Source organism: Zasmidium cellare, assembly GCF_010093935.1.
Source record: "Zasmidium cellare ATCC 36951 unplaced genomic scaffold M409scaffold_26, whole genome shotgun sequence".
Lineage (NCBI taxonomy): Eukaryota > Fungi > Ascomycota > Dothideomycetes > Mycosphaerellales > Mycosphaerellaceae > Zasmidium > Zasmidium cellare.
This window is the reverse complement of record NW_022986970.1, coordinates 535249-560757: the sequence shown is the minus strand read 5'-3', so window position 1 is coordinate 560757 and position 25509 is coordinate 535249. Positions and strand designations below refer to the sequence as shown.

General features: G+C 53.9%; 10 protein-coding genes across 10 annotated transcripts; 5 read left to right on the top strand and 5 right to left on the bottom strand.

Moving 5' to 3' along the window:
• Positions 1-1178: 1178 nt before the first annotated feature.
• Positions 1179-1586, top strand: M409DRAFT_25399 (uncharacterized protein; the record flags this gene model as incomplete). The annotated part of the gene is made up of 1 exon (XM_033807670.1): positions 1179-1586. One exon carries the CDS (start codon positions 1179-1181, stop codon positions 1584-1586), a length of 408 nt encoding a protein of 135 aa, XP_033665411.1.
• Positions 1587-1678: 92 nt separating this feature from the next.
• M409DRAFT_56774 (uncharacterized protein) lies at positions 1679-2353 on the bottom strand (the record flags this gene model as incomplete). The annotated part of the gene is made up of 1 exon (XM_033813393.1): positions 1679-2353. The coding sequence occupies one exon, from the start codon at positions 2351-2353 to the stop codon at positions 1679-1681; it is 675 nt and encodes a 224-aa protein (XP_033665410.1).
• Positions 2354-3987: 1634 nt separating this feature from the next.
• Positions 3988-5352, top strand: M409DRAFT_25397 (uncharacterized protein; the record flags this gene model as incomplete). The annotated part of the gene is made up of 5 exons (XM_033807669.1): positions 3988-4186; positions 4359-4436; positions 4488-4607; positions 4661-4717; positions 4772-5352. 5 exons carry the CDS (start codon positions 3988-3990, stop codon positions 5350-5352), a joined length of 1035 nt encoding a protein of 344 aa, XP_033665409.1.
• A 408-nt stretch (positions 5353-5760) lies between these two features.
• M409DRAFT_67998 (uncharacterized protein) lies at positions 5761-6193 on the bottom strand (the record flags this gene model as incomplete). Its single annotated transcript, XM_033817647.1, has 3 exons — positions 5761-5894; positions 5944-6035; positions 6096-6193. 3 exons carry the CDS (start codon positions 6191-6193, stop codon positions 5761-5763), a joined length of 324 nt encoding a protein of 107 aa, XP_033665408.1.
• Positions 6194-6547: 354 nt separating this feature from the next.
• On the top strand, positions 6548-10294 carry M409DRAFT_25395 (uncharacterized protein; the record flags this gene model as incomplete). Its single annotated transcript, XM_033807668.1, has 1 exon — positions 6548-10294. The coding sequence occupies one exon, from the start codon at positions 6548-6550 to the stop codon at positions 10292-10294; it is 3747 nt and encodes a 1248-aa protein (XP_033665407.1).
• Positions 10295-10880: 586 nt separating this feature from the next.
• Positions 10881-12695, top strand: M409DRAFT_25394 (uncharacterized protein; the record flags this gene model as incomplete). The annotated part of the gene is made up of 3 exons (XM_033807667.1): positions 10881-11000; positions 11056-12117; positions 12171-12695. 3 exons carry the CDS (start codon positions 10881-10883, stop codon positions 12693-12695), a joined length of 1707 nt encoding a protein of 568 aa, XP_033665406.1.
• Positions 12696-12983: 288 nt separating this feature from the next.
• M409DRAFT_56770 (uncharacterized protein) lies at positions 12984-14690 on the bottom strand (the record flags this gene model as incomplete). The annotated part of the gene is made up of 5 exons (XM_033813392.1): positions 12984-13072; positions 13281-13398; positions 13481-13931; positions 14076-14569; positions 14622-14690. 5 exons carry the CDS (start codon positions 14688-14690, stop codon positions 12984-12986), a joined length of 1221 nt encoding a protein of 406 aa, XP_033665405.1.
• A 721-nt stretch (positions 14691-15411) lies between these two features.
• Positions 15412-16728, top strand: M409DRAFT_56769 (uncharacterized protein; the record flags this gene model as incomplete). The annotated part of the gene is made up of 1 exon (XM_033813391.1): positions 15412-16728. The coding sequence occupies one exon, from the start codon at positions 15412-15414 to the stop codon at positions 16726-16728; it is 1317 nt and encodes a 438-aa protein (XP_033665404.1).
• Positions 16729-16834: 106 nt separating this feature from the next.
• M409DRAFT_67994 (uncharacterized protein) lies at positions 16835-18503 on the bottom strand (the record flags this gene model as incomplete). Its single annotated transcript, XM_033817646.1, has 4 exons — positions 16835-17029; positions 17078-17284; positions 17337-18213; positions 18268-18503. The coding sequence occupies 4 exons, from the start codon at positions 18501-18503 to the stop codon at positions 16835-16837; spliced, it is 1515 nt and encodes a 504-aa protein (XP_033665403.1).
• A 2681-nt stretch (positions 18504-21184) lies between these two features.
• M409DRAFT_25390 (uncharacterized protein) lies at positions 21185-24632 on the bottom strand (the record flags this gene model as incomplete). Its single annotated transcript, XM_033807666.1, has 4 exons — positions 21185-21258; positions 21309-21483; positions 21542-24384; positions 24437-24632. 4 exons carry the CDS (start codon positions 24630-24632, stop codon positions 21185-21187), a joined length of 3288 nt encoding a protein of 1095 aa, XP_033665402.1.
• Positions 24633-25509: the final 877 nt, after the last annotated feature.

Here is a 25509-nt window from a genome sequence, read left to right as displayed (position 1 = left end):
CTTTCTCTAAATAGAGCCCTACTCTAAAGAGCCTATAACTAAGTAGTAGTTTTATAAGGGTATCTACTTCTTTTATAACTTCTTTTATCCTTCTAAGGATATTTTCTCTAAACTAAGACCTTTTTAGAAGAGCCTATAACTTTAGGTATTAGTTATAATCCTTATAACCTTAATAAGTCCTTCTAGGGCTAAAATGTGTTTTTATCTTCTAGGGATATAATATATAGGGCTTTAACTTATATTATTTTTCTTTTCTACTTCTCTTTTAAAGTCTAATAGATATAGGAATAACCTATACTACTAGAATCCTTAAAGTAGTTAGACTACTAACCTAGGCTTATAACTTATTAAGCTAAGACTACTCTATAGAGTTTATATAGGTATTAAATATAGTAGAAGTAACTAAATTAATAAATAATACTAGGAACTAATCTAGGTATAATTATATTAGTTAGTTATAGGAAGTAGAAGAACTAAGAAGAGATAAGCTCCTCTTAGTTATATAACTCTTAGTATTAATACTTTAGATATCTATTTTAGTCTATCTATCTAGACTATACTATCTAATATTAACTCTATATTAGGTCTTTTATAATAACTATATTACTATATATAACTCTTAAAAGTAGTATAGTCCTTTTTTAATTAGGAGGTATATAGTAATAGTATAGTAGGCTTCTCTAGAACTAGTAAAACTATTAAAACGAGAAGAAATAGTATTTTATAGAAAGTAGAAAGCCTCTAATATATACTTCGGGCCTACGTAGCTAGCTACTAGATATTCGCGCTACTAGGCTAAAGTTTAACTCTACCTAGAGGTACTAACTATAGTGTATCTAAGACGCGCTAGGCGGCACGGAGGCGACGCGCCGCACGGGCTCGTACTCGAGGCGCCGGGCAAGTTTAGACGGACTTGTGCATTTTGTGCAGGGTTATCTAAGGCCGCTTTGGGCGACATCTGTTGCCATTTCGGGAAGCACCCGCACCGTCACTCAGAGTTTGGCTGTAGAGAAGACAAGAACGACGCGAGGTCAAGAAGTTACCTACTCGTGCAGCCCCTCAAGCACAGACCACTCGAGCAAATCCTCACGTCAAGAAACCACACCAAGCCGAGACAACCTGCATTCTCCAACAATTATACCGAAACGAGACATCAAAACCAGGCACTGCCGGAAACCATGGCAATATCAACCCACCACTGCCTCTGCAACGCCCTCCTCCTAACCAGCACGCTCCCGCTCTCCCAAATCCCCACGCGCCAAACCGACAGCTCGCTCATCTGCACCCTCACTTCCGGACACTCCATCGCCCCGGGGGAGGCTTCCGTGCTGGAGAACGCCGTATCCGTGGATGAGACGCCGGTGGTGGTGAAGTTGGAGGATGGGTTCGAGAAGCGGTATTGCGTGAGGTGTGTAAGGTGTGGGCTTACGGCGGGGTATGGGTTGGATCGGGGGATGTTTGAGTGGAAGAGGGAAGGGAGGAGGGAAGGGGTGGTGTTTTTGTTGAAGGGGGGGTTGGTGCGGACGGAGGATGTTAGGTTGGGACGGAAGGTGGATGAAGCGGAGGTTGAGATGGTGGTGGCGTGATGGGGGGAGGGAGATGTGGTGGATTATTGAAAAGGACTTTTTGGGATGACTGTGAGGTGTCTTTTCGATTCCTGCTATTGATGAAGCACGAACTACGCAGCAGCCTCCGGTTTCTTCGCCAGAATCCACAGGAATTTCACCCCATAATCCGGATCATCAGGATCGACATCCTCAGCGACCTCCAACACTTCCGCCTGAAGAATCTCGAACCCGGCAGCTTGGACCATGGCCTTGCTGCTTTTGACGTCAAAGCTGCTCCAAAACATGTCCTGGCCGAAGAAGGAGCTTCTGATCTCGGAAGCGTCCATGCACGCGAGCGTGAAGGCGGTCTGTCCGCCATCTGCCAGCCAGCCGTGGATTTTGGAGAGCATGGTGGGCTGTTCTTCGCGGGGGAGGTGGATGATGGAGAAGAAGGCTGCGACGGCGTGGAGGGATGAAGGTGCGATGTCTAGGGCAGTCATATCTCCCGGCATGAATGTAGCTTCTGGGCATCTCTTTTTCGCCAGCTCTATCATTGCGGTAGAAATGTCATTCGCGAGCACTTTGGCACCGGTCTTGGCCAACATCTCCAAAATCGGGGCACCAGCTCCACAGCCGATTTCGAGAACTGTGGCATTGGGTGGGAGGTTTTTGATCAGGAGTTCGGTATAGTGAGTGCGGTTGCGGGGGTCATCTTTCGTCCAGTCGTCGTATTTCTCTGCCATTTTATCGTAGCCATCTTGGACGATTTTTTTGTCGACGCTGAGATCCGAGGTTGCGTTCGCCATGTTGATGTTTTTTTGTTTGAACTGAGGTTGATTGTTAGAGCAAGCGACCTACCTTTAAAAGCATTGGTGAGTCAATGGCGACTTGTGGCGCTTTTGCGAACCCGACGGAGAGCTCATTCAGCTGTGCGGTGTCCTGCGTTCATTGTTGACTCATGTATTTATCCGTCCTCACGATGTTGTTGTTAGTTGCATGGTAGTATACATAGACTCATCGATTTATTTGGCGAACATGACAGCACTGCTGCTTTCACACCGGGAAGGATGAAGGCGCCGCGCTGACAGTTCTAGACCTGCATAGCTGTCCTGTGGTTGAGGACGGCTTTATCGAAGGCCGTGCAGCAGCAGGTACCTCGAAACCTCGACCCATTGGCAGATTGGCCATTGTCATACGATTGGTCCAACACGACGTAGAAATACACAATGCTCGTAGTACTTGGCACAAGAGTGTTGCAGCTCGATTTTTACTCAATCGTGCCCTGCATGCAAGCAAGGCACAAAGGGTCCTGTTGGATTCTGCGTTTCTCCAACTCTGAAACTGGGGATTCGGGCCCTGACACATGAGAAGCTCCGTGATGCTGGGATGTGACCTGCAAGTCGGAAGTGCTCGCATGCAGAGCTGCAGCTTGTTGGAGGAAGAGTCAGACGTGGTGGAGGTGGATAGCGGACGTGGAGTGCTGCCGGTCCGTCAAGGTTCACTTGTGCGTGCACTATAATTGACTTTTCAGGCTCGTAAGGATCCAGGGCGCCACTGGTACTCGCCGAAATACAGGCGTTGGGTGGGAGAAAGCAGGTTTTTGGAGGTGTTCCGGTGTGGTGGTCGTAGAGGCGGAAGTGGGAAATAATTGGAGGCGCGGGTGGAAGAGAACAAAGAATGTATCAGAGCCGGCGCAGGTTGTGTGGGAGAACTATTGGTCTGTGTGTGGGAGTCGTCCATCACCGATCCGCCGCAATTGGGTTGGTGAGCCTCATCAGCAAGCTGCGAGACCCTGCGGTCCTGGGTTGGCGTCTGCATTTGATGAGGCATTCATTAGAGAGCATTGAAACTTCAAGGCCGTCGTGCTGGTTGTTGGTGAAATGCACGTTGTCGAGTAGGGAAGGCCTGTCAGGACGTGAAACACACACGGCCGCCGCCACTGCTTTGACAAACAACACGCAAGTGCCAAGCTTCGCACGCGGCCAGCGGGCATCGGCAGCGCTTTGAAGCTCTTCCCACTGCTGCGAGTCTGCAGTGCATCCACCCGACACACACACCCAACTCAGCCTCCGCCCGTCGATTCGTAGCCGTCGCCCGCCGCGTAATCCATCGCGCAGCTCGTGTCGCTGCACTTTATTTCGCTCACAGAGCTCTGCTGATACAGTATCCTCGTCCTCTCAGACAGCTCTACACCACCTCACCGACCCCCTCTGCAGCCCCTCCGCCGGCATCACCAACTCCGCCGTCCATTAATTGCGGCGGTGACGCTCGTTTGCCGTGCGCTCCACTCCGTACAACGGTCGTGCACACACCACATCCATACCCACATCACAACCTTGTCGGATCCGCTGTAGCGCAAACCGGCTCCTCGTCCGAGCCTCTCTGCTGTTGGATACCCGCGCGCCATCGATCATCAATTAATCGCGCTGCTACCGCCGTCATGGACCAAGGCCCACAGTCGCCTGGAGCACGTTCTCACGGCTCTCGCACCTTTTCTTTCCGCAGCGATAAGAGCGGTGGATCCAAGCCGAAAGAGGACCTGCACGACTCGCCAAGGGAGAAGCAGCGCCGGGATAGCATCTGGAAGGCGACCAGCAAGGCGAATCCAAACGCTGCGCTATCCGAAGCTCAACCTGGAGGTGCGTTGCATCCTCACTCCATCTCTCTCTTTCCTGTTTTATACCATTGTTTACCCCCGTCACTGGCTACTTTTGCCCGCTCCAGCCAAACCACACTGTCGTTTACTAGCCGCCGATCATTCGTTCTTTACAATGGCTTTGACCATGCAAATAGCTGACGCTCCGCCCCCAGTCAACGCCATCTTCGAGGACACCACCATCACGCCACTTCGCGGCATACAGCACAAAGACACAACCGGCAATGTCATCAGTAGGTTCATCTCGAAACATTGCAAGCAGGCACCAGCTAATCGAGTCGCAGCGGATCCTGACTTGTCGAACCCGACCCGACCGCGCATGGAGAGACCATTGGACACCATAAAAGCATTCGAGAGAGCTATTGATAACGGGTATAAGAGACGTTCTGGATATCAGCGGTCAGGTATGTCACGCAAGTACAAAGATACGAGTAGGCGCAGCTAAAATCTGCTGCAGAATCATATGAGCAAAGCACCCAGTATGGTGGCAGCAGGAGGAACAGTGCCTATGGTGGTGAGTTCTCGCTTCCTGTGCCGCGACAAACTTTTACCAACCGTCTGCGTGCAGGCCATGAGGGCAGCATGAGCCCCAACAGATTCTCGAACGGCAACGGCGGTGGTTACTACGGCGGTCAACGAGACAGCTACGGTCCTGGGCCTAGCGGTCCCCCACGACGATACCCTGCCCAGCGCATGCAGTCCGAGCCGATGATGTACGGCGGCGGACCACGACCATACCCACATGGCCACCAAGCTTCGCAGGACACGATGAACACGGGCGTGACGAATGGGTCCGACAGCACAGGACCTTGGGCAAACAGCACAGACCCTAGCAGTGAGAACAGCTCGGTTGAGAGAGGTCCATCTGCGCAGAAGCCGCATGGCGAGTACCCGCCAAATGGCTATGGACACAATGGATACCAGAACGGTTATGGACCTGGTGGCTTCCAGGGTCCTATTCCAGAGGAAGGCGGCTCCTACCCCATGGGTGGCGGCGCTCCACCAGTTCAGCCTCCAAACGCTGCTCGACGCCCCATTCCTCTTGGAAACACGACATCGGACACTGTGCCAGAGTTGCCATCCACCAAGAGACCAGAGCCAGAGAAGAGAAAGAGCTGGTTGAAGCGCCGGTTTAGCAAGAAGGACTAAATAACCCGCACTCTTTTGGCATGTTACCGCGGCGATACATCCGGTTGTGTTGCGGCATTCTGTTTCAATGCACATAATGTAATGGATAATTAGCAAACCCAGCTGGAAGAAAGAATGGACTGATGGATGATGGGAGTTTTTGGGAAGTTGTGGGAGAACAAGAAAGCGAGCTGTGTGTCTGCTGCGACTTGGCTACGAAAGACATGGAAATACGAGACAAGCCGCCGGCGGACAGACATTGAACTGGACTACACGAACTGCTGCTTTTGCAGATAGAAGCAGGTCGTGAGTCTGGCTAAACACTTCATGAATATGATATACCTTTTTCTCGCAGAAGCAAAGATTCCCACGTGCCTTGCTGTGACCGTACAACGCCTTTCGACTCGAACTTCGTCAGTACATGACCCATCATCTCGATTTCTTCTTTTCGTCCTCGTCCGCCTCCCTCTCAGACTTGTCGTCGTTGAAAGCTACAATGACATAGCCTATCAAGACTACATTCGCCATGACCGCCGCGAAACCTCCCGCATATGTCGAGTTGCCTGCCTACGTTAGTCTTGACGATAGCATGTGGCGTTTGGATAGTCCAACCTCCAAACAGTGTATTGACGGTGACGAAGTAGCTTCCAATGGGTAACGTGATCATGGCGAATGTGAAGCCTAGGAGTTTCGCTATCACTGATCTGAAGCCGCATTATTATTAGTTGGTTCGAGAAGTTGAGTTGGGGATTGAGGCAACGTACGAAGGGACGGCGGGCGTGATGTTTGATTTGACCTCTGCCTTGGTCTCATCTTGGTCGAGGTGTGTCTTCTCGGTCGTTCGTATTCTTTGCGTTGCCATGATTTCAGAAGTCAGTTTAATCACTGAGTTGAATGTTTGGTTTAGGCGGCTCTGAGTGAGGTTGTTCGGGTGACGTCCGAGTCTTCAAGCGAATGTGGCTGAGAATCATCGACTTCACTTCTCCAGAAGGCGGCTTCTTTCTTCCGCTTCCCTCGACCACAATCAACACCGCACCTTTGTTCTCTTGTACGACTAGCACTCCGCCTTTGTCTGTTGGCGTATCTACATGGACCACAGCACCCCAAACAACCGGCGCATCAGTTAAAAGAGGAGGAAGGTGTCTTGCGCATCACTTCGCGAGCAAGCGACCACTACAGATCAGCATCGCGCCGCGTCGCATCGCAGCCATTCGCCATGGATCGACATGACCCCATAGTCGATGACACGCCGAACAAGAGGAGGAGATTGAATCACGAGAGCAGCAAGAGCGGGAAGGCATGGGACTCGCAAGATGACAGCGGCGAAGAGTTCACCGAAGATGACTTCCACACGGTGGCTACAATGCCTGCGACAGACACACAGAAGAGGAGGTTTGCCTATAACGCTTCACAACTGCGCAGTGATTTAGGTGGAGGGTATGCTCAGACCTCGTCGCAGCAGTCATACACAACACAGCCAACGCAGACCTTGCATCGAGCGACTCAGCCAACCCAGCCGCTGTCCTCGATGAATGAGGTTCAGGTTGAGCGGTCCTCGCCCTTGGGACCCAGCAATTCCACGCAGACACAGACGCAAAAGCCCGTCCCTCGACCGCAGTTCTCAAGGCCTACTGGAGTTTTGGCAAACGCAATGGCTCCTCCGGGCACAACCTTCCGCCGACCTGTCAACGCGCAGCCCAAGCCAGCAGCGATCAATCTGGACAGCGATGAGGATGACCCACCTGTTGAGCACAGTGACGATGAGACGCAAGGACTCAGTTCAACCATCAAGCCTACAAATTTCACGAGGGGCGGCCGAAATCTGAATTCGTCGCCGAATCGAGTACAGGAATCTCCGCGACCTGTACCGTTGAACTTCTCACGACCCGCAACGCTTCCTGTCAAGTCAAACAATGCCTTCACGAACCTGCTTGGTGAGTTCGGCTATCAGCCATCTGCACCCCAGCAGGCGCGACCTGCAGACGACATGGCCAGTGCATACGGCAATGCAAGGGGTCCTAGACCACCACAACAGCCTATGAGGCAAAATGGACCTGCTCGTGCACTAGCTCCAAAGGCACCGGCAGTTCAATATAAGACCCTCGACGACATTCCCGACTATTTAATGCGAGACAAGGTTCGGCGGATGAAAGATATTCTCGCGGAGTTGGTAACTGTTGACGACTGCATGAATGCTCTTATCAAGAAGAAAGGAAATCAGCAGGATGCCATGGACTACCTTGCAGATCAGGAGGCAAACAAGCCAGATGAGCTATCGTCGATGAGCCCCATACAGAGGAAGGGTGTTGCGAAGCCTACATCGCAGTCACAGTCGCAGTCGCAATCTCAGTCCTCGCAGCCAGTACGGTCTATGGCCAAACAGACTGTACAAGCACCCGCCAAGTCAATCGCTGAGAAGTACCGTCGAGGGTCTGCCAAAGCCACAATCGTTGACTCGGATGAAGACGAGGACGAGGACGAGGACGTCAAGCCGAAGCGAGGTCGTATCATCCAAGGTCGCAAGCCAACGATGTCCAGCAGTCCGCCTTCCTCGCCACCGCCAAGGTCACGGCTTCACAATAAGAAGACGATCACCATCGACTCAGATTCAGAAGGTGATTCGGGCATCGTTCGTGATGAACCTCAGCCGCCTATCAGAAAACTCGCCCCGAAGCCGACCAAGCACGTCAGCGCAGAGGAGATCCAAGCCAGCCTGCAGGACATGCGCGACCAGAGACTTCTGAAGCTGATGAATGAGTCTACTGCACATGCCCTGTCTGAGGTCTGCGGGCAGTCTAAAGATGTAATTCAATTCGTGCTCGATCACAGGCCTTTCCAAACTCTGGACGATGTCAGCGCTGTGGTGAAGGAGAACCTCACCAAGACGGGCAAGAAATCCAAGAAGACTACTCCTGTCGGAGAGAAGCTCGTCGACGACTGCCGGGAGGTCATGACAGGCTACGATGCCATCGATGAGCTGGTTGTAGAGTGTGAGAAGATCGCCCAACCGGTGCAAGAGGCCTTGCGTGGTTGGGGTGCTGGGGAGACCGACGGCGAGCTACAGCTGATGAAACTCGATGAGGTTCATGACTCCGGCATTGGTACCCCAGCAAGTTCGTGTGCGCCAGACGACGCGCCTCAGAAGGCGTCCAAGCCCAAGGGCAACTTCTTCGGCCAGCCCTCGAACATGAACCCAGAAATGACGATGAAGGACTACCAGCTCGTGGGATTGAATTGGCTCTGTCTGCTATTCAAGAAGAAACTTTCGTGCATTCTCGCCGACGACATGGGACTTGGAAAGACGTGCCAGATCATTGCCTTCTTGTCGCATTTGCAACTGCAAAAGGTCGATGGCGTGCATCTCATCATCGTGCCTGGGTCGACCCTCGAGAACTGGCTACGAGAGTTTGAGCGCTTCTCGCCGGGGCTCAACATCATTCCGTACTATGGCAAGCAGGCGGAACGAGCGGAGCTGCGGTACAACATTGAGCAAGACTGGGGAACAATCGATGCTATCGTCACGACCTACGACATGATTGTCAGTAAGGAGGACAATGCCTTCTTCCGTGCGCAAGGACCTTTCTCGTGCTGTATCTACGATGAAGCACACGCTCTGCGAAACCCAAACTCGCAGCGATATCAGCAACTTGTCAGGATCAAGGCTGACTTCAAAGTACTGCTGACCGGCACGCCGCTGCAGAACAACTTGCAGGAGCTGATTGCGATTCTGGCCTTCATTATGCCGGAGATGTTCCAAGAGAAGAGAGATGATCTGGAATACATCTTCAAACACAAGGCCAGCACCAAGGACACTGCCAGTGCAGCCCTCCTTTCCAACGACAGAATCAGCAGAGCTAGGACCATGATGACCCCCTTCATCCTTCGCCGTAAGAAGCACCAAGTCCTCGAACTACCGACAAAGACTACTCGAGTCGAGTACTGCGACATGACCGATTCCCAAGCCAACTTCTATGCCGATGTCATGGACGATGCCCATCAGTTCTACAATCAAAAGGCGGCTGGTGCCATTAAGGGCTCGGCAAAGAAGACTTCGAATGTCATTATGGCACTGCGAAAAGCAGCGATCCACCCTCTTCTCTCCCGTCGAATCTACGACGACAAGAAGCTCGATAAGATTGTAGCTGCTCTGTCGAAGTCGGATGAATTCGGCGGCAACCCTCCAGACAAGATTCGGGCGTATCTCGATGGAGAGGCCGCTCAAAGCTTGAAGGGCGGTGACTTCCAGCTTCATCGCTTCTGCTACGAGCGGGATTTCCTGCGCAAAAAGTTCGCCCTTAAGCGTGATCAATGGATGGACTCGGGCAAGGCGAAGAAGTTTGCGGAGCTGGTCAAGCAATACGCAGACAACGGCGATCGTGTGCTGGTGTTCTCGCAGTTCACGACGTTGATGGACATCCTGGAAGCCGTGCTGGAGACTCTGCAGATCAAGTTCATGCGACTCGACGGGACCACTCAGATCCAAGAGCGTCAGGATATGATCGACAAGTTCACCGAAGACACCTCCATCACCGTCTTTATGCTCTCAACTCGAGCTGGAGGCGCTGGCATTAACTTGGCGGCTGCGAATAAGGTCATAATCCACGACAGTGGCTTTAACCCACAGGACGACATCCAGGCGGAGAACCGAGCCCACCGTGTCGGGCAGACCCGCGAAGTCGAGGTCGTACGACTCGTGTCAAGAGGAACGATCGAGGAGTCCATCCACGCCCTCGGAGAGTCCAAGCTTGCGCTCGACGATCGGGTGGCTGGCGGCGATGGGGAGAAGGAAGCAGACAAAGTCGGCGAACAGATGGTTGAGCAGATGCTAGCCGACAAGCTCAGCTGCAATATTACAGCCAATGGTGAAGGCAACACCAAGGGCGATGGCGATCTCAAGGACGTGTTCAAGCAAGGCTTGGAAGGAGAAGGACTGAAGGTGTCGTCGAAGCAGGCACAGTTTTGAAGACTAGACGCTTGGAGAATTGTACATGAGCACATGAAAGAGCAGGACTGCTTTGGACACAGACTCGCATTGCATTGTAGCATAGCGCGCAAAGAAACACGTGTTGCTTCTGTCTTCGTCACATGCTTTCTTCCTTCTCATCGGGTATTGTGCATGATTACGGCCATGTGTCTCAGTTGATCCCTTGAAATTCGGATGTGGGCGACATTGATGGTGGTGATGCGTGCTGAAAGAGTGTGCTTTCTCAGTCACATGGCGATACTAAGCTGATCAATCATGCAGCGTCCACTTATAATACATTGTGATAGGTGACTCCAGGTGAATATATTGACTTGATTTGAACGGCAAGTGAATAGATGTGGCTGGGCGGTAGCGAAAGTGGGGCTCGTGCGGCACTCGGGCAAGCACGACTAGCTCTCTCGAGTGGCCACCTTTCACGAATGATCAAGCTGTCGACAGCTGCGCTTCAAATATCTCCACCGCCGCCGCCGCCCTTTCTGCCACCTGCCCTGCCAATTGATCACCTTCTCAACCACGGTTCCTCTTTCCTCCAACCCCGGACTGCTGCACTGCACTGACTGCCATCATGCGAGCCACCGCTCTTCTGGCACTGGGCTGCTATGCCGCCGTGTCGGCTGCCCAAGACGACGCTGAGGCAGAGGCCAGCTCCTCGTCTTCGCTCGAGGCTTCGCTGCCGACCTTCACCGTGAGTACCATGCACATAGTAATGCTGACTGGCACATGCTAACATCTTCCACCAGCCCACCACCCTCAAAGCTCCCTTCCTCGAGCAGTTCACCGACGACTGGGACAGCCGATGGAAGCCTTCGAACGCAAAGAAGGAGAACACCGAGGAGGAGTGGCAATATGTGGGCAACTGGGACGTCGAGGAGCCCGTCGTCTTCAAGGGCATTGCTGGCGACAAGGGTCTCGTCCTCAAGGACAAGGCTGCCCACCACGCCATCTCCGCCAAGTTCGACAAGCCCATCGACAACAAGGGCAAGACGCTCGTCGTTCAGTACGAAGTCAAGCTCCAGTCCTTCCTCGAGTGTGGAGGTGCCTACATGAAGCTCCTCCAGCAGAATGCCAACCTCGGCACTGACGAGTTCTCCAACGCCTCGCCATACATCATCATGTTCGGCCCCGACAAGTGCGGTTCCACCAACAAGGTCCACTTCATCTTCCGTCACAAGAACCCCAAGACCGGCGAGTACGAGGAGAAGCACTTGGACGGCGCCCCATCGGCCGAGATCAACAAGCTCTCCAACCTCTACACCCTCATCGTCAAGCCAGACCAGACCTTTGAGCTCCTCGTCAACGACAAGTCTGCCAAGAACGGCTCTCTCCTCGAGGACTTCACTCCCGCTGTCAACCCACCAAAGGAGATTGACGACGAGGATGACAAGAAGCCAGACACCTGGGTCGATGAGGCCAAGATTCGCGACCCCGATGCGAAGAAGCCTGAGGATTGGGATGAGGATGCGCCATACGAGATTGTCGACGAGGCTGCCACCAAGCCAGAGGACTGGCTCGAGAATGAGCCTCTCACCGTTCCAGACCCAGAGGCCGAGAAGCCAGAGGACTGGGATGATGAGGAGGACGGTGACTGGGTCGCTCCTCAGGTTTCCAACTCCAAGTGCGATGAGGTCTCTGGCTGTGGCCCATGGGAGAAGCCAATGATCAAGAACCCAGAGTACAAGGGCAAGTGGAACGCTCCTCTGATCGACAACCCCGCCTACAAGGGCGTCTGGGCACCACGCAAGATTGCCAACCCAGCTTACTTCGAGGACAAGACTCCATCCAACTTTGAGCCCATCGGCGCTGTAAGTGATAGAAGTCACCTTCAACTCTGTGCTTGTGTACTGACTTTTTCTAGATCGGCTTCGAGCTCTGGACCATGAACGAGAACATCCTCTTCGACAACATCTACATCGGCCACTCCATCGAGGATGCCAACGCTCTCAAGAAGGAGACTTGGGCCGTCAAGCGACCAAACGAGGAGAAGGCCGAGAAGGAGTCGAAGCCAGCCAGCGACAAGGCCGACGACAAGAAGTCTCCATTCGACCTCGTCTTCATGGATGACCCAGTCCTCTACATCAAGGAGAAGACCGCCCTCTTCATCGAACTCGTCCAGAAGAACCCCGTCGACGCCATCAAGTTCGTCCCTGAAGTCGCCGGTGCCATCGGTCTCGGTATCGTCACCCTCCTCGTCCTCATCCTCGGTGCCGGCTCCGGCGCTGCCCCATCCGCCGACCAGGTCAAGGCCAAGGCCGCCCAGGCCAAGGAGCAGGCTCAGAAGACCAAGGACCAGGTCGCGGACGCTGTGGCTACTGGTGCTGAGAAGGCCAAGGAGGAGGCCAGCAAGAGGACAACCAGGAGCGCGGCGAAGGATGAGCAGTAAAGAGAACGTGATGTGCAGAAGATAAACCAAGCACGAGACAATGACAGCAAGCCAGTCAATGGTGTCGCTGCATTGTCACACGATGCTCTTTATAGTCACGAATCCCAAAAAAAAAAACGAGCATGCTATTGCTACGATATCGAAAGGAAAAACAGCGGATAAGAAGGGAGGGAAGAAGGACGAAAGAAGGGTTTTTTGATCTTTTCTTGGAAGCTGTTGTGTGTCGAAATCTGTAGAAAGAGAAGAAAAAAGCGAGTTTTATACTCCTGCCTCATTTTCTGTATATCCCTATTCCCATCGTTCCTCGTCCGTCCATGCTGCTGTGTATGGGTTGCGGCGGTTGGTTGAATGATGACTCTTGGGGATGGAAGGGCATTCTAGTCCGTCGCAGTCTTTGCCATTCCATGCCACCGTCTATGCGTGCAGTGAGTTTGATCAAGGAAGCCGTTGGGGGGGAAAGGGAGCACAAATCAGAAGCAGTGTATCCACAGCATTACCGGCCTATCCAGGCCACGATCCATTCATGTAGTTACTCAGTTACTCAAGGTGCGACGGGGATGCACCGCAGAAGTTACTCCTCCTCACCTCCCTTCTTCTTCCAGAATACACAGCGCCACTCCTCCTTGTTCTCCAGGGTCACCTCGGCCTCCACCGGGGTGTATTGACTCGCCTGTGCGCCGTGGGGGAGACGCCAGACTCCCATCTAAACCTCACACGTTAGCCATCTGTACATTCAACACAATCCCCGGAAGAACAGATCCTTCCATGCCACCGCTAGGACTTACCATCGCCTTGACCCAGTCCTCCATCACGAGCCCCTCCACGTTCTTCCACCTCACCCGGATCTCCTCGAGGCCGCGCAGGCTGTACATGAGCGCGATGCCCCTCGTCTCGCTCATGTCGCGCTTGACGACGCCGTTGCGCTCCCCGTCCTCGCCCCAGGAGAGCAGGTTCACCACGTCCAGGTCGATCCAGAGCGTGGTGAGCTGCTTGCACTGGAGGAGCAGCATGTAGGCGGTGGGGGAGTCGGCGAAGGTGTCGAGCGCGTGCGATTCGTCCTCGGGGAGTTTCCAGTCGAAGCGCAGGGATTTCACGCTCTTGCGGCCGGCGTCGCCGATGATGGTGAGGAAGGCTTGCAGGTAGTAGAGGTTGTGGACGGAGAAGTGGTTCACCTTGTAGGTGATCGGGAGGGTCTCTGAGTGCAGCTGCACGCAGGCGCTGGAGAGCGCTAGGGAGCTGGGTGATGTTAGCTTGGTCCGGTTCAGTTTCTCCATCGCACCTATATCCCACTGAGGTATCGATGCATTGCAAGAAGGCATGGTATCATGACTTCCTGTTGGGATGGGATAGGGTTTGATAAGGGGCGTCTGCTTTACTTACCCAGTTCCAAGGGCTTCGTGAATTTGGCATGGCGCGCACACCAAGTCCGCCGTGCAGGTGTGCAGCACGTCGTTCAGATCTGGCATATCGGTCGAGGGACGGAGCAAGTTGTCATTGACGCAGACTGGCTGCGTTTCCTGCTTGACCACAAGCTCGTAGATGCGGTTTCGAAGCTCGGCAGGCAGCTTGAGAAACGGGAAAGGCTTGTATTCGGCTTCAGATGTCCAGTCCGGTGGTGGTACGCTGTTGTATCGCTTGGGAGGAGGACCTGGAAGATGGGCCCAGTGACTGAGCGAGGTACCGTAAAAGCTTTTCTTTACGAAGGGAAAGCCGTTGGCATCGAATTCCATCTCCGTGGTCTTTGCCACTGGTGCGGATTTGTTCTCGCAGCATTCGCAGGTCGACTCCGGGACAGCGACCCCGATGACCATATCTTCTCCTTGCAACTCTTTGTACACACGGCGTTCTCTGCTCCTCTCGATTCGCTGTCGGATCTTCATGTCGTCAACAAATGCTCTGAAACAAGATCAAGGACAGTTTACTTACCGAGTGGGCATTCTTCTTGTGCGGGTTGTGCTCTGGCTTGTGGATTCGGGTGCGGCGTGCGGAAACCATGTTGGATGTTCGGTGTGGTGGTATTAGTATGTATGACACTTGAAAGTACTTCGATGGTAAAGACGAGCTTTCGTGTATCTTTCGATGTGCTGGATGTTCTGCTTCGTGCACGTTTGGCTCTGCTCTGTCGATCTGCTCGATGCTGCTGTGTGCGCGTGATGCTCTGCTCGGACGTTTGGCGCTGCTGTCTTGCTTTGCGGTACGGTTCTGCGGTTCTGCTCTGCTCTGCTGCTCTGTTCTGCTCTGCTGCTGCTGGGCCGCTGGGCCGCTGGGCCGCTGGGCTGCTGGGGTCAAGTTCTCCGACTGTACGCTTACTTCTTGCTCAGCTCTTCGCCTTGCTGCTTGCAGTCGCTGTTGTGGTTTAATACTCGTTTGCTCCTTTTGGTTGCTTACTCGACGCCGCCGCGCTGGAAAGGAGAGATACTGTTGTCGCCTACCGTTGATATTGAAACTCAGCTGGTGCTGGTATGATGCGTGCTGGACACGTGATTGCGATGCGAGTGTGAGTGAATCGTTGCTTGCAATAACAACATGCACGTCTGTGGATGTTTGTATCAACGCTTTGAAGTTGAGAGGGTGTAGTCGTTTGTTTATGGTCGCCTCGGCTCGGCACGCAGACACTTGGCCTTGAATTACGTAATCGCCAAACATACAGATGAGCGCTCTTGCATACGACAAGAAACATCAATCTGACGGCTTCGTCTCCTTCTGGAAACTCAACATGCCTAATAATGGCGAGGACTTGACACACGATTGTCCATTTCCGGATGTTGCGGAAGCTCTCAGACCCTTTATCAAGACAAGACAGGAAGTAACAGCCATCCGACAGGGACTTCAAACAACCCTGCCACTCTCCTCCATTAGCCTGGGCCAAACTTCAGCAGACGTTGATCCTTCGTCTCTCTCCGGAGTCCGCAAAGCGTACTGGAGAGCCCTGGAAGCTCATAAGAAAGCGCAGTCCCGCTATGAGTCCTTGAAGACTGAGTTGGACCAACTCGTGCTCGGTGAAGCCTCAGGTCTTCCAGCTCCGACTACTGAAGACAGCGACTCCTTTCTCACCGAGAACTACGTCCCCTTGATACGACAAAAGGAGAAGCACCGCAAGCTCAAAGTCATCGAGGCGTCTTTGGCCAGGATCGATGCCGCTGGTCAGCGTTCCGTAGGCGAATCTCTGGACAATGTCGCCAAGCGTGAAATCGGGGAGCTTCCAGTACCGCCTACCAGTGCTTCTTTACCAGATCGCGATGCAGAGTTCAATGCCGAGTACGATCTCACGCAGCTGAAGAAGGCCATCCTATCGACCAAGCAGCAGCTGAACGACCATGAACGAGCTGTTGTCAGCCTCAATGGAGTGGACCGAGGCGACGTCAACCCTCATGCCGACCTGAAAGCTTTACAAAAGGCACACAACGAGCTGACGCTGTGGATGGAAAGTCAGCTTGCAGTGATCAGCGACACTGATGGCACCAACGGGATGAACGGGGTCACCTCAGCCGAGTCCGATACTAATGGAGACGTAACCTTCAACATCAACGACATTGAAGATTTGTACGAGCAGTATCTGGAAGCACGACGGCGGCTCCTTGACACTGTCGCCAATCCGCCATCACCTCAACTGACCTCGAGACCATCTTCACCAGTAGTCAGGCGCGGGTCAGAAACGACGGAAGTCGACAATCGCACTGCCACCTCAGAGTTGGTAATGCCCTACCTCACAGCTTTGACCTCGAAGAAGCAACACGAACAGGACCTCTTGCAGCAGAGTACCTTCGCCAGACGCCAAGCTGCGTCTTCAGAGGCGCAGACTCAAGCAGTGCTCTCCCGCTTAGCTGATGAAAGCCATCTACTGGCACCGGAACTGGGTCGAGGACCACCCAAGGGCAAAGACTGGGCGAAAGCAGCAGCAGTTGCTGAGAAGACGACGGAGGATTACACCACTCAACGAACGAAGTCTGGCCTGGCAGCCACTGAAGCTGCCGCGAAGGCGATGGAGTCTATTCAAAGATTGCCAAGCTCGTACGATACTTTGCTGAAGTGAAAAAGAAGGATCTCAAATCGGACACTATACATTTGACATTATCTGCCGTCTATTTTCTATCGTTTTCCGGGTCATCAATCATAACTCATTACTCGCTGAACCCACGTCACTTGGCAATCATTGGCTTCCTTGATCGAGTTTGCCAAATAAAGTACAGGCTGATCAGGAAGCCAAACAAGGACAGTGCGATGCCGAACCACCAGGCGTCCCTGTAGCCCCCATGGAGGCCATGAATCGGCGAGAGATAGCGGTCCAGTGTACCTGCTATTCCAAGTCCAGTGGCGATGGAGTAGTTGACCATCTACACGTTGTCAGCGATCGCAAGATATTGAGGGACGAGAGTACGTACCGTGCAGATAAGCGATGCAGCAATGCCTTGATGTTGCTTGGAAACCGCATTAGCCATCAAGATCGTGCCCGATGGAAAGCTCCAGTTCATTGCGAAAGGCATGATTATGACCGACAGGAATGTATTGATCCAGTATGTCTGGGCCACTGGCGCGAATACCAGCAGGATTGTTCCTGCGAAGAAGAACAGCATCGATATGCTCATGAGCTGTGAAGAATGATCAGCATGCAACCAGCAAATATGTTTTAGTCGAACTTACATATGGTACCTTCATCTTCCTCAATATGAAGGGAACGGCGAGCGCAGCCGAGAAACCAACCAGGGCGACGGGCCATGTTTCCGCAGCTGCGACCAATGGCTGGTGTCCTCTGACCTTCTCGATGAAGAGGAACAGGTAATAACACCAGATGCCATGACTGGCCCACCCAGCTGCAATGCAAGCTAGAGTGAAGGCTGCATCTCGATGCAGACCCTTCAGCGGGACAATTGGTCTCGACGCCACGCACAACTCGACCCAGACAAAAGCAGCCATCAGCAGGAAGCCAACTCCTAGCAGGACAGGAATATAAACATGATTCCAACCTTCCACGGGCGCCTCGTTCAGCGCGAAGTTGATCAACAGCAACCCAGTGACTCCAGTGAAAGCACCCAGCAGGTCGAACTGCTCTTTGGTCTTGTTGGCCGGGTCGGCGGGCGAGCTTCGATAGGTGTCCGGAGGAAGAACTATCGCGGAGAAGATGCAGCACAATGCAGCGGCTATACTCGACGTCCAGAACATCCAAGGCCACCATAGCAGCTGCGCGAAGATGGATGAGAAGACGACTCCAAGCGTCACACCCACTGGTCCGCATCCTCCAAACGCGGCGATGGATATGGCACGTTTCATGCCAATGGGAAAGGTCCTCGCGATCAGTGCAATGCCGTTCGGTACCAAGAGCGCTGGCCCGATGCCTTGTAAGCCTCTACACGTCGCAAGCATAATTGGACCGCCGACGTAGCTGAAGCCAGTAATCAAGGACGCCAGTGAGAACCAGATCCAGCCAACTATGAACATCTTTTTGTGACCGTACATGTCGCCGAGACGTCCAGCTGGAAGGATGAAAGTTCCAAGCGTCATGCTGTATGCGGCGGTGTACCTAGATTGCTATCATCAGTCTCTGTACGGTCAGAAGATGCACTCGAAAACATACCAACTCATCTGGCCAGGATCATCCACTCCAAGGCCTTCTGCTATGATCAAAAGTGGCGCGAACGACTGAGCCAGTCCAGCCAGGGAGAAAATCTGAGCAAGACAAACATTGAAGACGAATATCCACTCGTGCCATTTCCCGAGGCCGCTCGTCTGCGCTGGCGGTAAAGGCGTACCAGGAGGTTCCATCCGTTCCTTGGCCTCAGTCCCCAAAGGAATGTTCTGTGAGCTCGTCATGGCCCATACTGAGTTATGTCTGGGTCTGACAGCGGGATGTGGCTGGAAGATGGGCAAGCTCCCGGCATAGCTGTTCCTCGACTCCAACGGTGGCGGTGTATAGAGGCCTGCTTCTACCTCCTTGCTGCCAGCATTTTGGAAAGTGACCTGCACCGGCACGGCAAGTGTACTGCTGCTCTCCGATAACTGGCGCTTCTCCTTCTCGTCCGCAGACGAGTCCTCTTCGTGAAGCGTCATCGAGCTCGGCGTGGACTGGACGTTGGTGCTCGAGGATAATGTCGAGGTGTGCCGTCCCACTCGATGGCCGCACTCAGAACACCATCGGCTGTGGTCGTGTTCGGTCGAGTCTCGCGGCGTCGCAAAGCTATTGCGAGGCACTGTCAGGGTCGGGCTGCGGGTGGTCGGACTACGCATGTCGTCCTCAGAGACGACCCTGGGAAAGGCCATGTTGTCCAACGGCCGCAGAGATGAAACGAGCTCAGTGGTGTGGAGACTGGAGCAGACTGTTGGAACTCTCTGCGATAACGAGAGACAAAGAGCCAAAGCTGAGGCCGGGTCGTGGGCGTGGATGGTCTTATCTCTGGACTCGTCGAGGAAGCATCACCGATATCATCCACAGCGCATGCATGGTATGGGATGGGGAGGAAGAGGTGTCACAGCCGCAGCAGGAAGCGGGAAGCACAACACGATCGCGCCTGTGGCTGCCAATCTGTCGAACGCCCAACAGCAGCCATGGTGTCACGTTGTCATGCTGCTAGCCCGCTACCGCCGAAACCGTGAGGGTAGGATCCGCGATCTTGGACAAATGTGAGACCGTGAAGTCTAACAGTCCACATGCCTTCCGGTGGCCTCTGCGCGCTGCGCCCAGGTAACGGTTATCGTGAGCCGCAGACGTCTGCTCTCCCGCGGTTCGTGACGACGTTGGCTGGAGAGATAGCCAGGCGGTGGTGTGGCATTGAGAGGTTCCGGTCTCGGGAGTGAGCGGTCTTTCGAGAATAACAATCCCATCAAGTCTTCCTTCATCACTACAACACAGAGCAGTCCGACAATTTGAAATCCAAGCACCACCAGAACAACTCATCCAGACCGCGGCCTACACCAACACCACTTACCCTTAAGCAGCGCTCCCAAGAGCCGATCGCAGTGTCGTCAACCGTTGCCCAGAGACTACGAAAAGCGAGGAACCGTTAGACCTGACGTCCAGATACACTTTGCGGAGTCCTTACACTCCGCCAATCGCAACCGCTCAATGGGACATACACTTTGACGTTGACTAAGCCCACCACGTCCCGTCGGCTTCACGAACTCCGTGAATAGGTGGAAGTCCGGCTGAGGTTTGTTTGGGACGGTGGGTGGATGAGGGGGGTGGGTTTGTGGGTTTTCGGATTTCGTGGGAAGTGTTTTGACTTGTCAGCCTCACAACGATGGGGCACAGGGAAGCCGAAGAAGTCTCGAGTCTCGACAAACCGTTACCGCAAACAAATCTGGTCGAACCCGCGTGCCGTCGTTGAAAAAACCGTCCTCGTATCCATCCAAATTACATGTCCTATATTCATTCAATCCATTCGCCCCTATATCAATCCCTTGCAAACAACAGTCCCCGTTCTTACTTTCTTGCACGTGTCCCGTCCAGGCTGTTCTGTATAGCGCGACCCAAAGAAACACGCTGGCGCTGACCTGCATTGAACGCGTACCTGCATAAAAGCGGCAAGATACCCGCCATCTATCTCGCATCACATGCTTATTACCGTACTTCGCTTTTCGCGATCTTCCGGCTTCGTAATCTGCACGGACTTTTCAGCCTCTTCTTGCATCCCGTCCACAATCGCGGAGAGCGATTCTGATTCTGAGGATCTTTGGGATGTGCCGTCATCATCGTCACATGCTTCTGTTCTAAAGAACGACTTCCCTGCCCCGCTGCTGCACAACACGGCTCGTGATGGAATCGCAATTGCTCTATTTGGGACGGATGGTCGAGCGGGGATGTCAGACATGCTGTACTGGCGCTCCACCATTCCACTCCACTCCACTCCGTACATGCAGCCTTCCAGCCTCTCTTCGTCGCTTGATAAGCCTTGACTTCTGGGCTTGCTTTTTTGTGTTTGTTGAGGCCGCGATATCGAAGGATCTCTTCGGATTGAGGAGAGGTCGATGTTTCGCGATAGTCTTCACGATGTCTCGAATCTTTTCGCGGAAGCAGGTTTATCCTTGGTGAAGATGACAGCCTGCGGAAGTTGCGTTGAGTCAGTGCATGCAGAACATGCCCCGAAAGGGTGCCTCTTCGACTTCAAAAGGTCGGCGTGGTAAATGGATAAGGAAGGGTAAGAATGAAAGATGGCGGGTATCTTTTTCTTCGCACACAAGTATGAACATTAGCTTCAATAATCTCAATCGCTAATCAAAACTGCAGGTCTAGAAAGGCCATGGGAAAGCTGCGTCTAGGTGGTATCAAACAACAATCAATCACACACACACGCCCCAGAAAAATCAGTCAGTCAGTCTAGACTCGCGAGCGCAAAAAGCAGCAGTAACAAAGGAGATGGTATCATTAGTGGAGCAGGTCTTCGCTCCTCCTCTTCTTCTCCCCCTCGTCTCGAAAGGACAGTGGCATTGACTTGCGTCTTGTGGTTGTTGCAATTGTGTTCGGTCTTGGCTTCGGTGATGCGGAGACATCTCATGTCTCAGCGGTTGGTCTCGATGTTGCCGGTGAGTTCGGCGACACGGGCTTTGATTCGGGCAACACGAGACTCGATAGCTGTGGCGAAGTTAGCAACAGTCCATCTAATACGAACGGCATGCACTCACTCTCTTCTCCAGATGTTTCGCCATCGTCGGTGCGCTGTGTGCTGTGGTCCTCGCTAGCTCGCTCAGGTGCCTCTTCTCGATGTCGTGCAGCTCGTTTATGTGCATTCTCACGAATTGTTGCCCATCGATCTTGGACAACGCCAGCATCATGGTGGTCTTCGATCTCGGACTCGTCCTGCTTAGATGTTAGTCATGCTCTTTCCAAAGGACGTCCCTGGCTGTCGAATACATACTTCTGAGACGGGTGCATCAAAAGGCAGCACTTCGGCGCCGGAATCAACCTCTGGATGCAGACGCTTAGCAGTCTCGGTGTTGAATTGGCGCTGCGGTGGTTCTGGCGAAGGCTCGGGTTCAGATTCGGGCATGGTGGCCGGCATGTCCTCTACGGGACCTTGGTCGAAACGTGCAAACTCTCGCTCAGCTGCTTCACGTTCATGAGTACTACTCCGTGATCCGTCAACAGGTGAATGGTCGTAGGCACCGTGGTCGGCCGTCATGACGGGTTCCTGGTTAGCAAAGGCAGTCTGCGCTGCGACAGAAGCAGCATTCGGCTTTTGCGCAGGAGCATTGCTTTGCTTCTTCCTCATGAGTGAGAGGCGTCGAGCAAGACCTTGTTCAGCTGGCGGTGCAAGACCGTTGCTACCTGGACGCGGCAGTTCGACGGAGTCGCCACGGCCGCCGCCTTCCTTCTTCTTGCCGAACAGTTTCTTGAAACCACCAGGCTGGCTTTGCGGCACCTGCTTCTTGGGCTTCAACTCTGGGCTGGTACTCCCCTTCGCCTGCATAGCCTTCACGGCTGCCATCGCAGCGGCTGTCTGCGTTGGGCTGGATGGCTGTTTCTTGGGACTGTCAACACTTTGCTTACGAAATGCTGGATGATCGTCTTGGCGAGGCACTGGCTTTCTGCCGACTTTCACTGACGCAGGTGACGGCTTCTCGACTGCTAGCTCTTTGTCCAGGGCCGTCGGTTGAGTCGGCGCTTCAGACTCCCTCGATGGTGTTGGTGCTGGGGCAGGGGCAGGCTCCTGCTGCAGTTGCTCAGGGTCAAGAGTTGGGGCAACAGGCTCAACGGGTATAGGCTCTGGAGCCGTAACCTGCTGCGCTGGCGCTGGAGTATGAACAACAGGTTCAGGCGCACCAACAGGAGCAGCCTCCTTGGGCACTGCTGGAAGATCACGCTCCACCGGGAACGTTGAGGTTGCTGCAGGCTTTGGTGAAGCCGCAGGGGTAATGACACTCTTTGCTCCATCATTGAGGTTGACCGAGGATGTGTTGCTGGCGAGGTTCTCCCTTGACATGCCTTTTCCAGCAAATGAGTCTCCAAGATACTGCTGGCGAACAGCGTGCTTGTCGTACGAGCTGGCCCATTTCATAGCTGGGCCAGCCTCACTTTGCAACCCAAGTGTCAGCATGCTGTTGGTTTTGGTCGACTGTCCCTCTTCATTTCTGCCACGTCTAGCACTGTCGGGCTCGGTCGTATCCTGCTGGCGGGTCAACGCTCTGGCTGCAGCTCGAATCTTGGCGTGCTGGTCGGTTGAGATGCTGGTCTTGCTAGGGGTGGCAGAAAGCACACGCTCCGGCTGATCCTGAGACGAGTGCTTGTTGGTTGAGCGCTTGCGGCCGAGTCGTCCTCGTTTCGTGAAGCTAAACAGGCTCTTCTTGGGTGCGATGTAGACGCCCTCAGCTGGATCTGGGTTGGCACCCTTGACTTGTTCTTCCATAATCAGCCAACGACCGTTCTGGATGCTAGTCTCGACGAGAGCACATCGGCCAAAGACAGCTTTGCGGTCTGATGGTTCCTCGCCGGCTAAGCTTGTAATCCAGACCCACCAGAAGGCATCGTCAAGCTCGACAGTGGTGATAGCCGCAAGCTCACCAGGTGCAAGATTCTCATCGTCACCGGCAAGATGGCCTGGTGAAGACGAACGACTTCCAAATTGTGGGAGGATCTGCGCCGGAGGGTAAAGCAAGGTTGGTGATTTGACCGTATCGTCGTCAGAGAACCCAGAAGAAAGGAAGTCAGCCCAGGACGGGGTCGTGGGGCGGTTGGTGTCTGCGTTTCTCGAGCGTGGTTGTTCTCGAAGACCATTTCCAACAGTCTTGGTTGAACCGTTCATGCTGTTCGGCGACTTTTGAGACAGGGCACGCTCATCGAGGTCGGCGAAACCTAGACTCTGGAAGGCAGACCAGGACTCGTCTGGCTTCGCAATGCCTTGTCTGGAGCGGGCCACGTTTGATTGGTTTGCAGTAGCCACGGCGTACAAAACCCGCTTGCACTCCTCAGTCAACGCGTCAACGGGATCCTCATACTCAGCGAGCTCACGCAGCACGCGGTCTTTGTCTCGATATTCGAAATTCTTGGCCCTTCGCAACAGTGCGAACGGCGTGGACGACACAGTATCGACAAGCATCACAACGCGGGGCGTGGTCCGCTGAAGCAAGGTTGGCGTCTCTGGTGGATACTCGGTCGAAGCAACCAGCGCTTGAAGTGAGCGGGGAATGCGCTCAATCACATTCATGGATGGGTTGGTGTCAGGAGACAGAGACCGCAGATAGGCGAAGAACAGATGGCTGGAAGCATCTGCAGCCGCGGTCCAAGACTTGTAGCCTCCCTCAAAGCCTTTGCCATCGTCTGAATGGTCGAACGCCCACCAACCTGCTAAACGAGACAGCTTACGTCCAGTCAAGCCGTTCATCTTCCCATGGGCTGCCACAGCGGCCATGAGATCGAAGAAGTCGAAGATGATGCTCTTGCGAGCCTCCGAGTCGACCCCAATGGGGATGAATGTGTCGAAAGCATTGCGAGCGAGTTTGGACTCCTTCTCGCCCATGCGAAAGCCATCGTAGACGGGCCAGGAGACCACACCACCGGGCATGCGGCTCCAGCACCATTTCATTATACTGCACAGCACGACCGAATCGGTGAGTCGCAGCTCTTGCTTCAATGCCTCCCCCTTGTACTGTGACGAACGCTCTGCGTTCGACTTGTAGTAGTTCCTAATGAAAGTGCGTGCGCCTTGCGGGTCTGAGTCTGGTCTGAATGGGAGCAGGAAGAAGGGAGCATCGAGCGCCTCGGCTGTGGTATTGTCAGTCACATGCTGTGTCCCAATGGTGCTCCAACGGCGTACCTCGCGACTTCATCTCCAAGGTACACACGTGGACCAGCTCTTTGACCTCGTCCGGCACAATGACAGTACTTTCCCATCGCGCCTGCCATTTGGGCTGCCGTGGTGCAGCCAGAGCTCCAGCGCCATTCTCGCCCAAGTGCTTGCCCTTGGATGTCGGTTGCGCGCCCTTATTCTTAAAGCGGGAGAACAGCGGCATTTTGCAATTAAGTGGCTCGACGAGTAAGCCGATAGAGAATTCGAATACGAGGGTATCGATGCCGGCGGATACAGGAAGGGAAAGTCGATCGCAATGGAGGGAGAGCGTCTGGCGGCAGGTGTGCTGGTGCTCCGCGGTCTAAACTTGGGGGGTCGCGCGTGTGTGGCGGATCGGCGTGGTATTAGAAGGGAAGGAGGTAGGGGAATAAAAATGCAGCGCAAAGGCGCGCGTGAAGAAGGGAAGGAGAGGCGTGGTCGGCAGCGCGAACAACAGCACAGCGCAGAAAACAACAACGAACGCAGCAGCAGCGACGACGTGATAAGGTCCAGGTTAAAGGAGTCGTACTTTTAGAGCAATGCGCTGTGAAGGAGCGGAGCAGGGGTCTGTGATGAGCGAGCCAATGGCAGCGCCCATTCGGAGTCGTTCCTGCTGCCCATCCGTCGCTCGTCTCGGCACGCGTCTGTCTCCCGCCGCCGGGGATGGCATTGATTTGAAGTCCCCTGCTTTTTTCACCCACTCGCCCTCGCACAGCACAGCAGCCTGCCTCGCGGCTCGATCAAGCAGCTGCGGTGGCACCGTGGCTCAAGAATCGCAACGTCACCTCGTTGTTTCAGCCTGCGCAGCCTGCATCATCTGACCAGCTCCCATCGCCGCCAACACGCCGCAAAAACAGGAATTGTGCAGGAAGAAGCTCCAGCAAGGTTGCCTCGACGTTGAATAGCCGCTCCGCGCTAGTCTCTCTTGCAGCTCCGCCTTTGAGTTAGGAAACTTTACTTTGACAGGAGCTTCTGCACCTCACTCGGACGGAATCCCTCGACCAAAAGACCCTCCCGAATCAGAGCCGTCGCAGATAGATATAGATCGGGACAGCATCCAG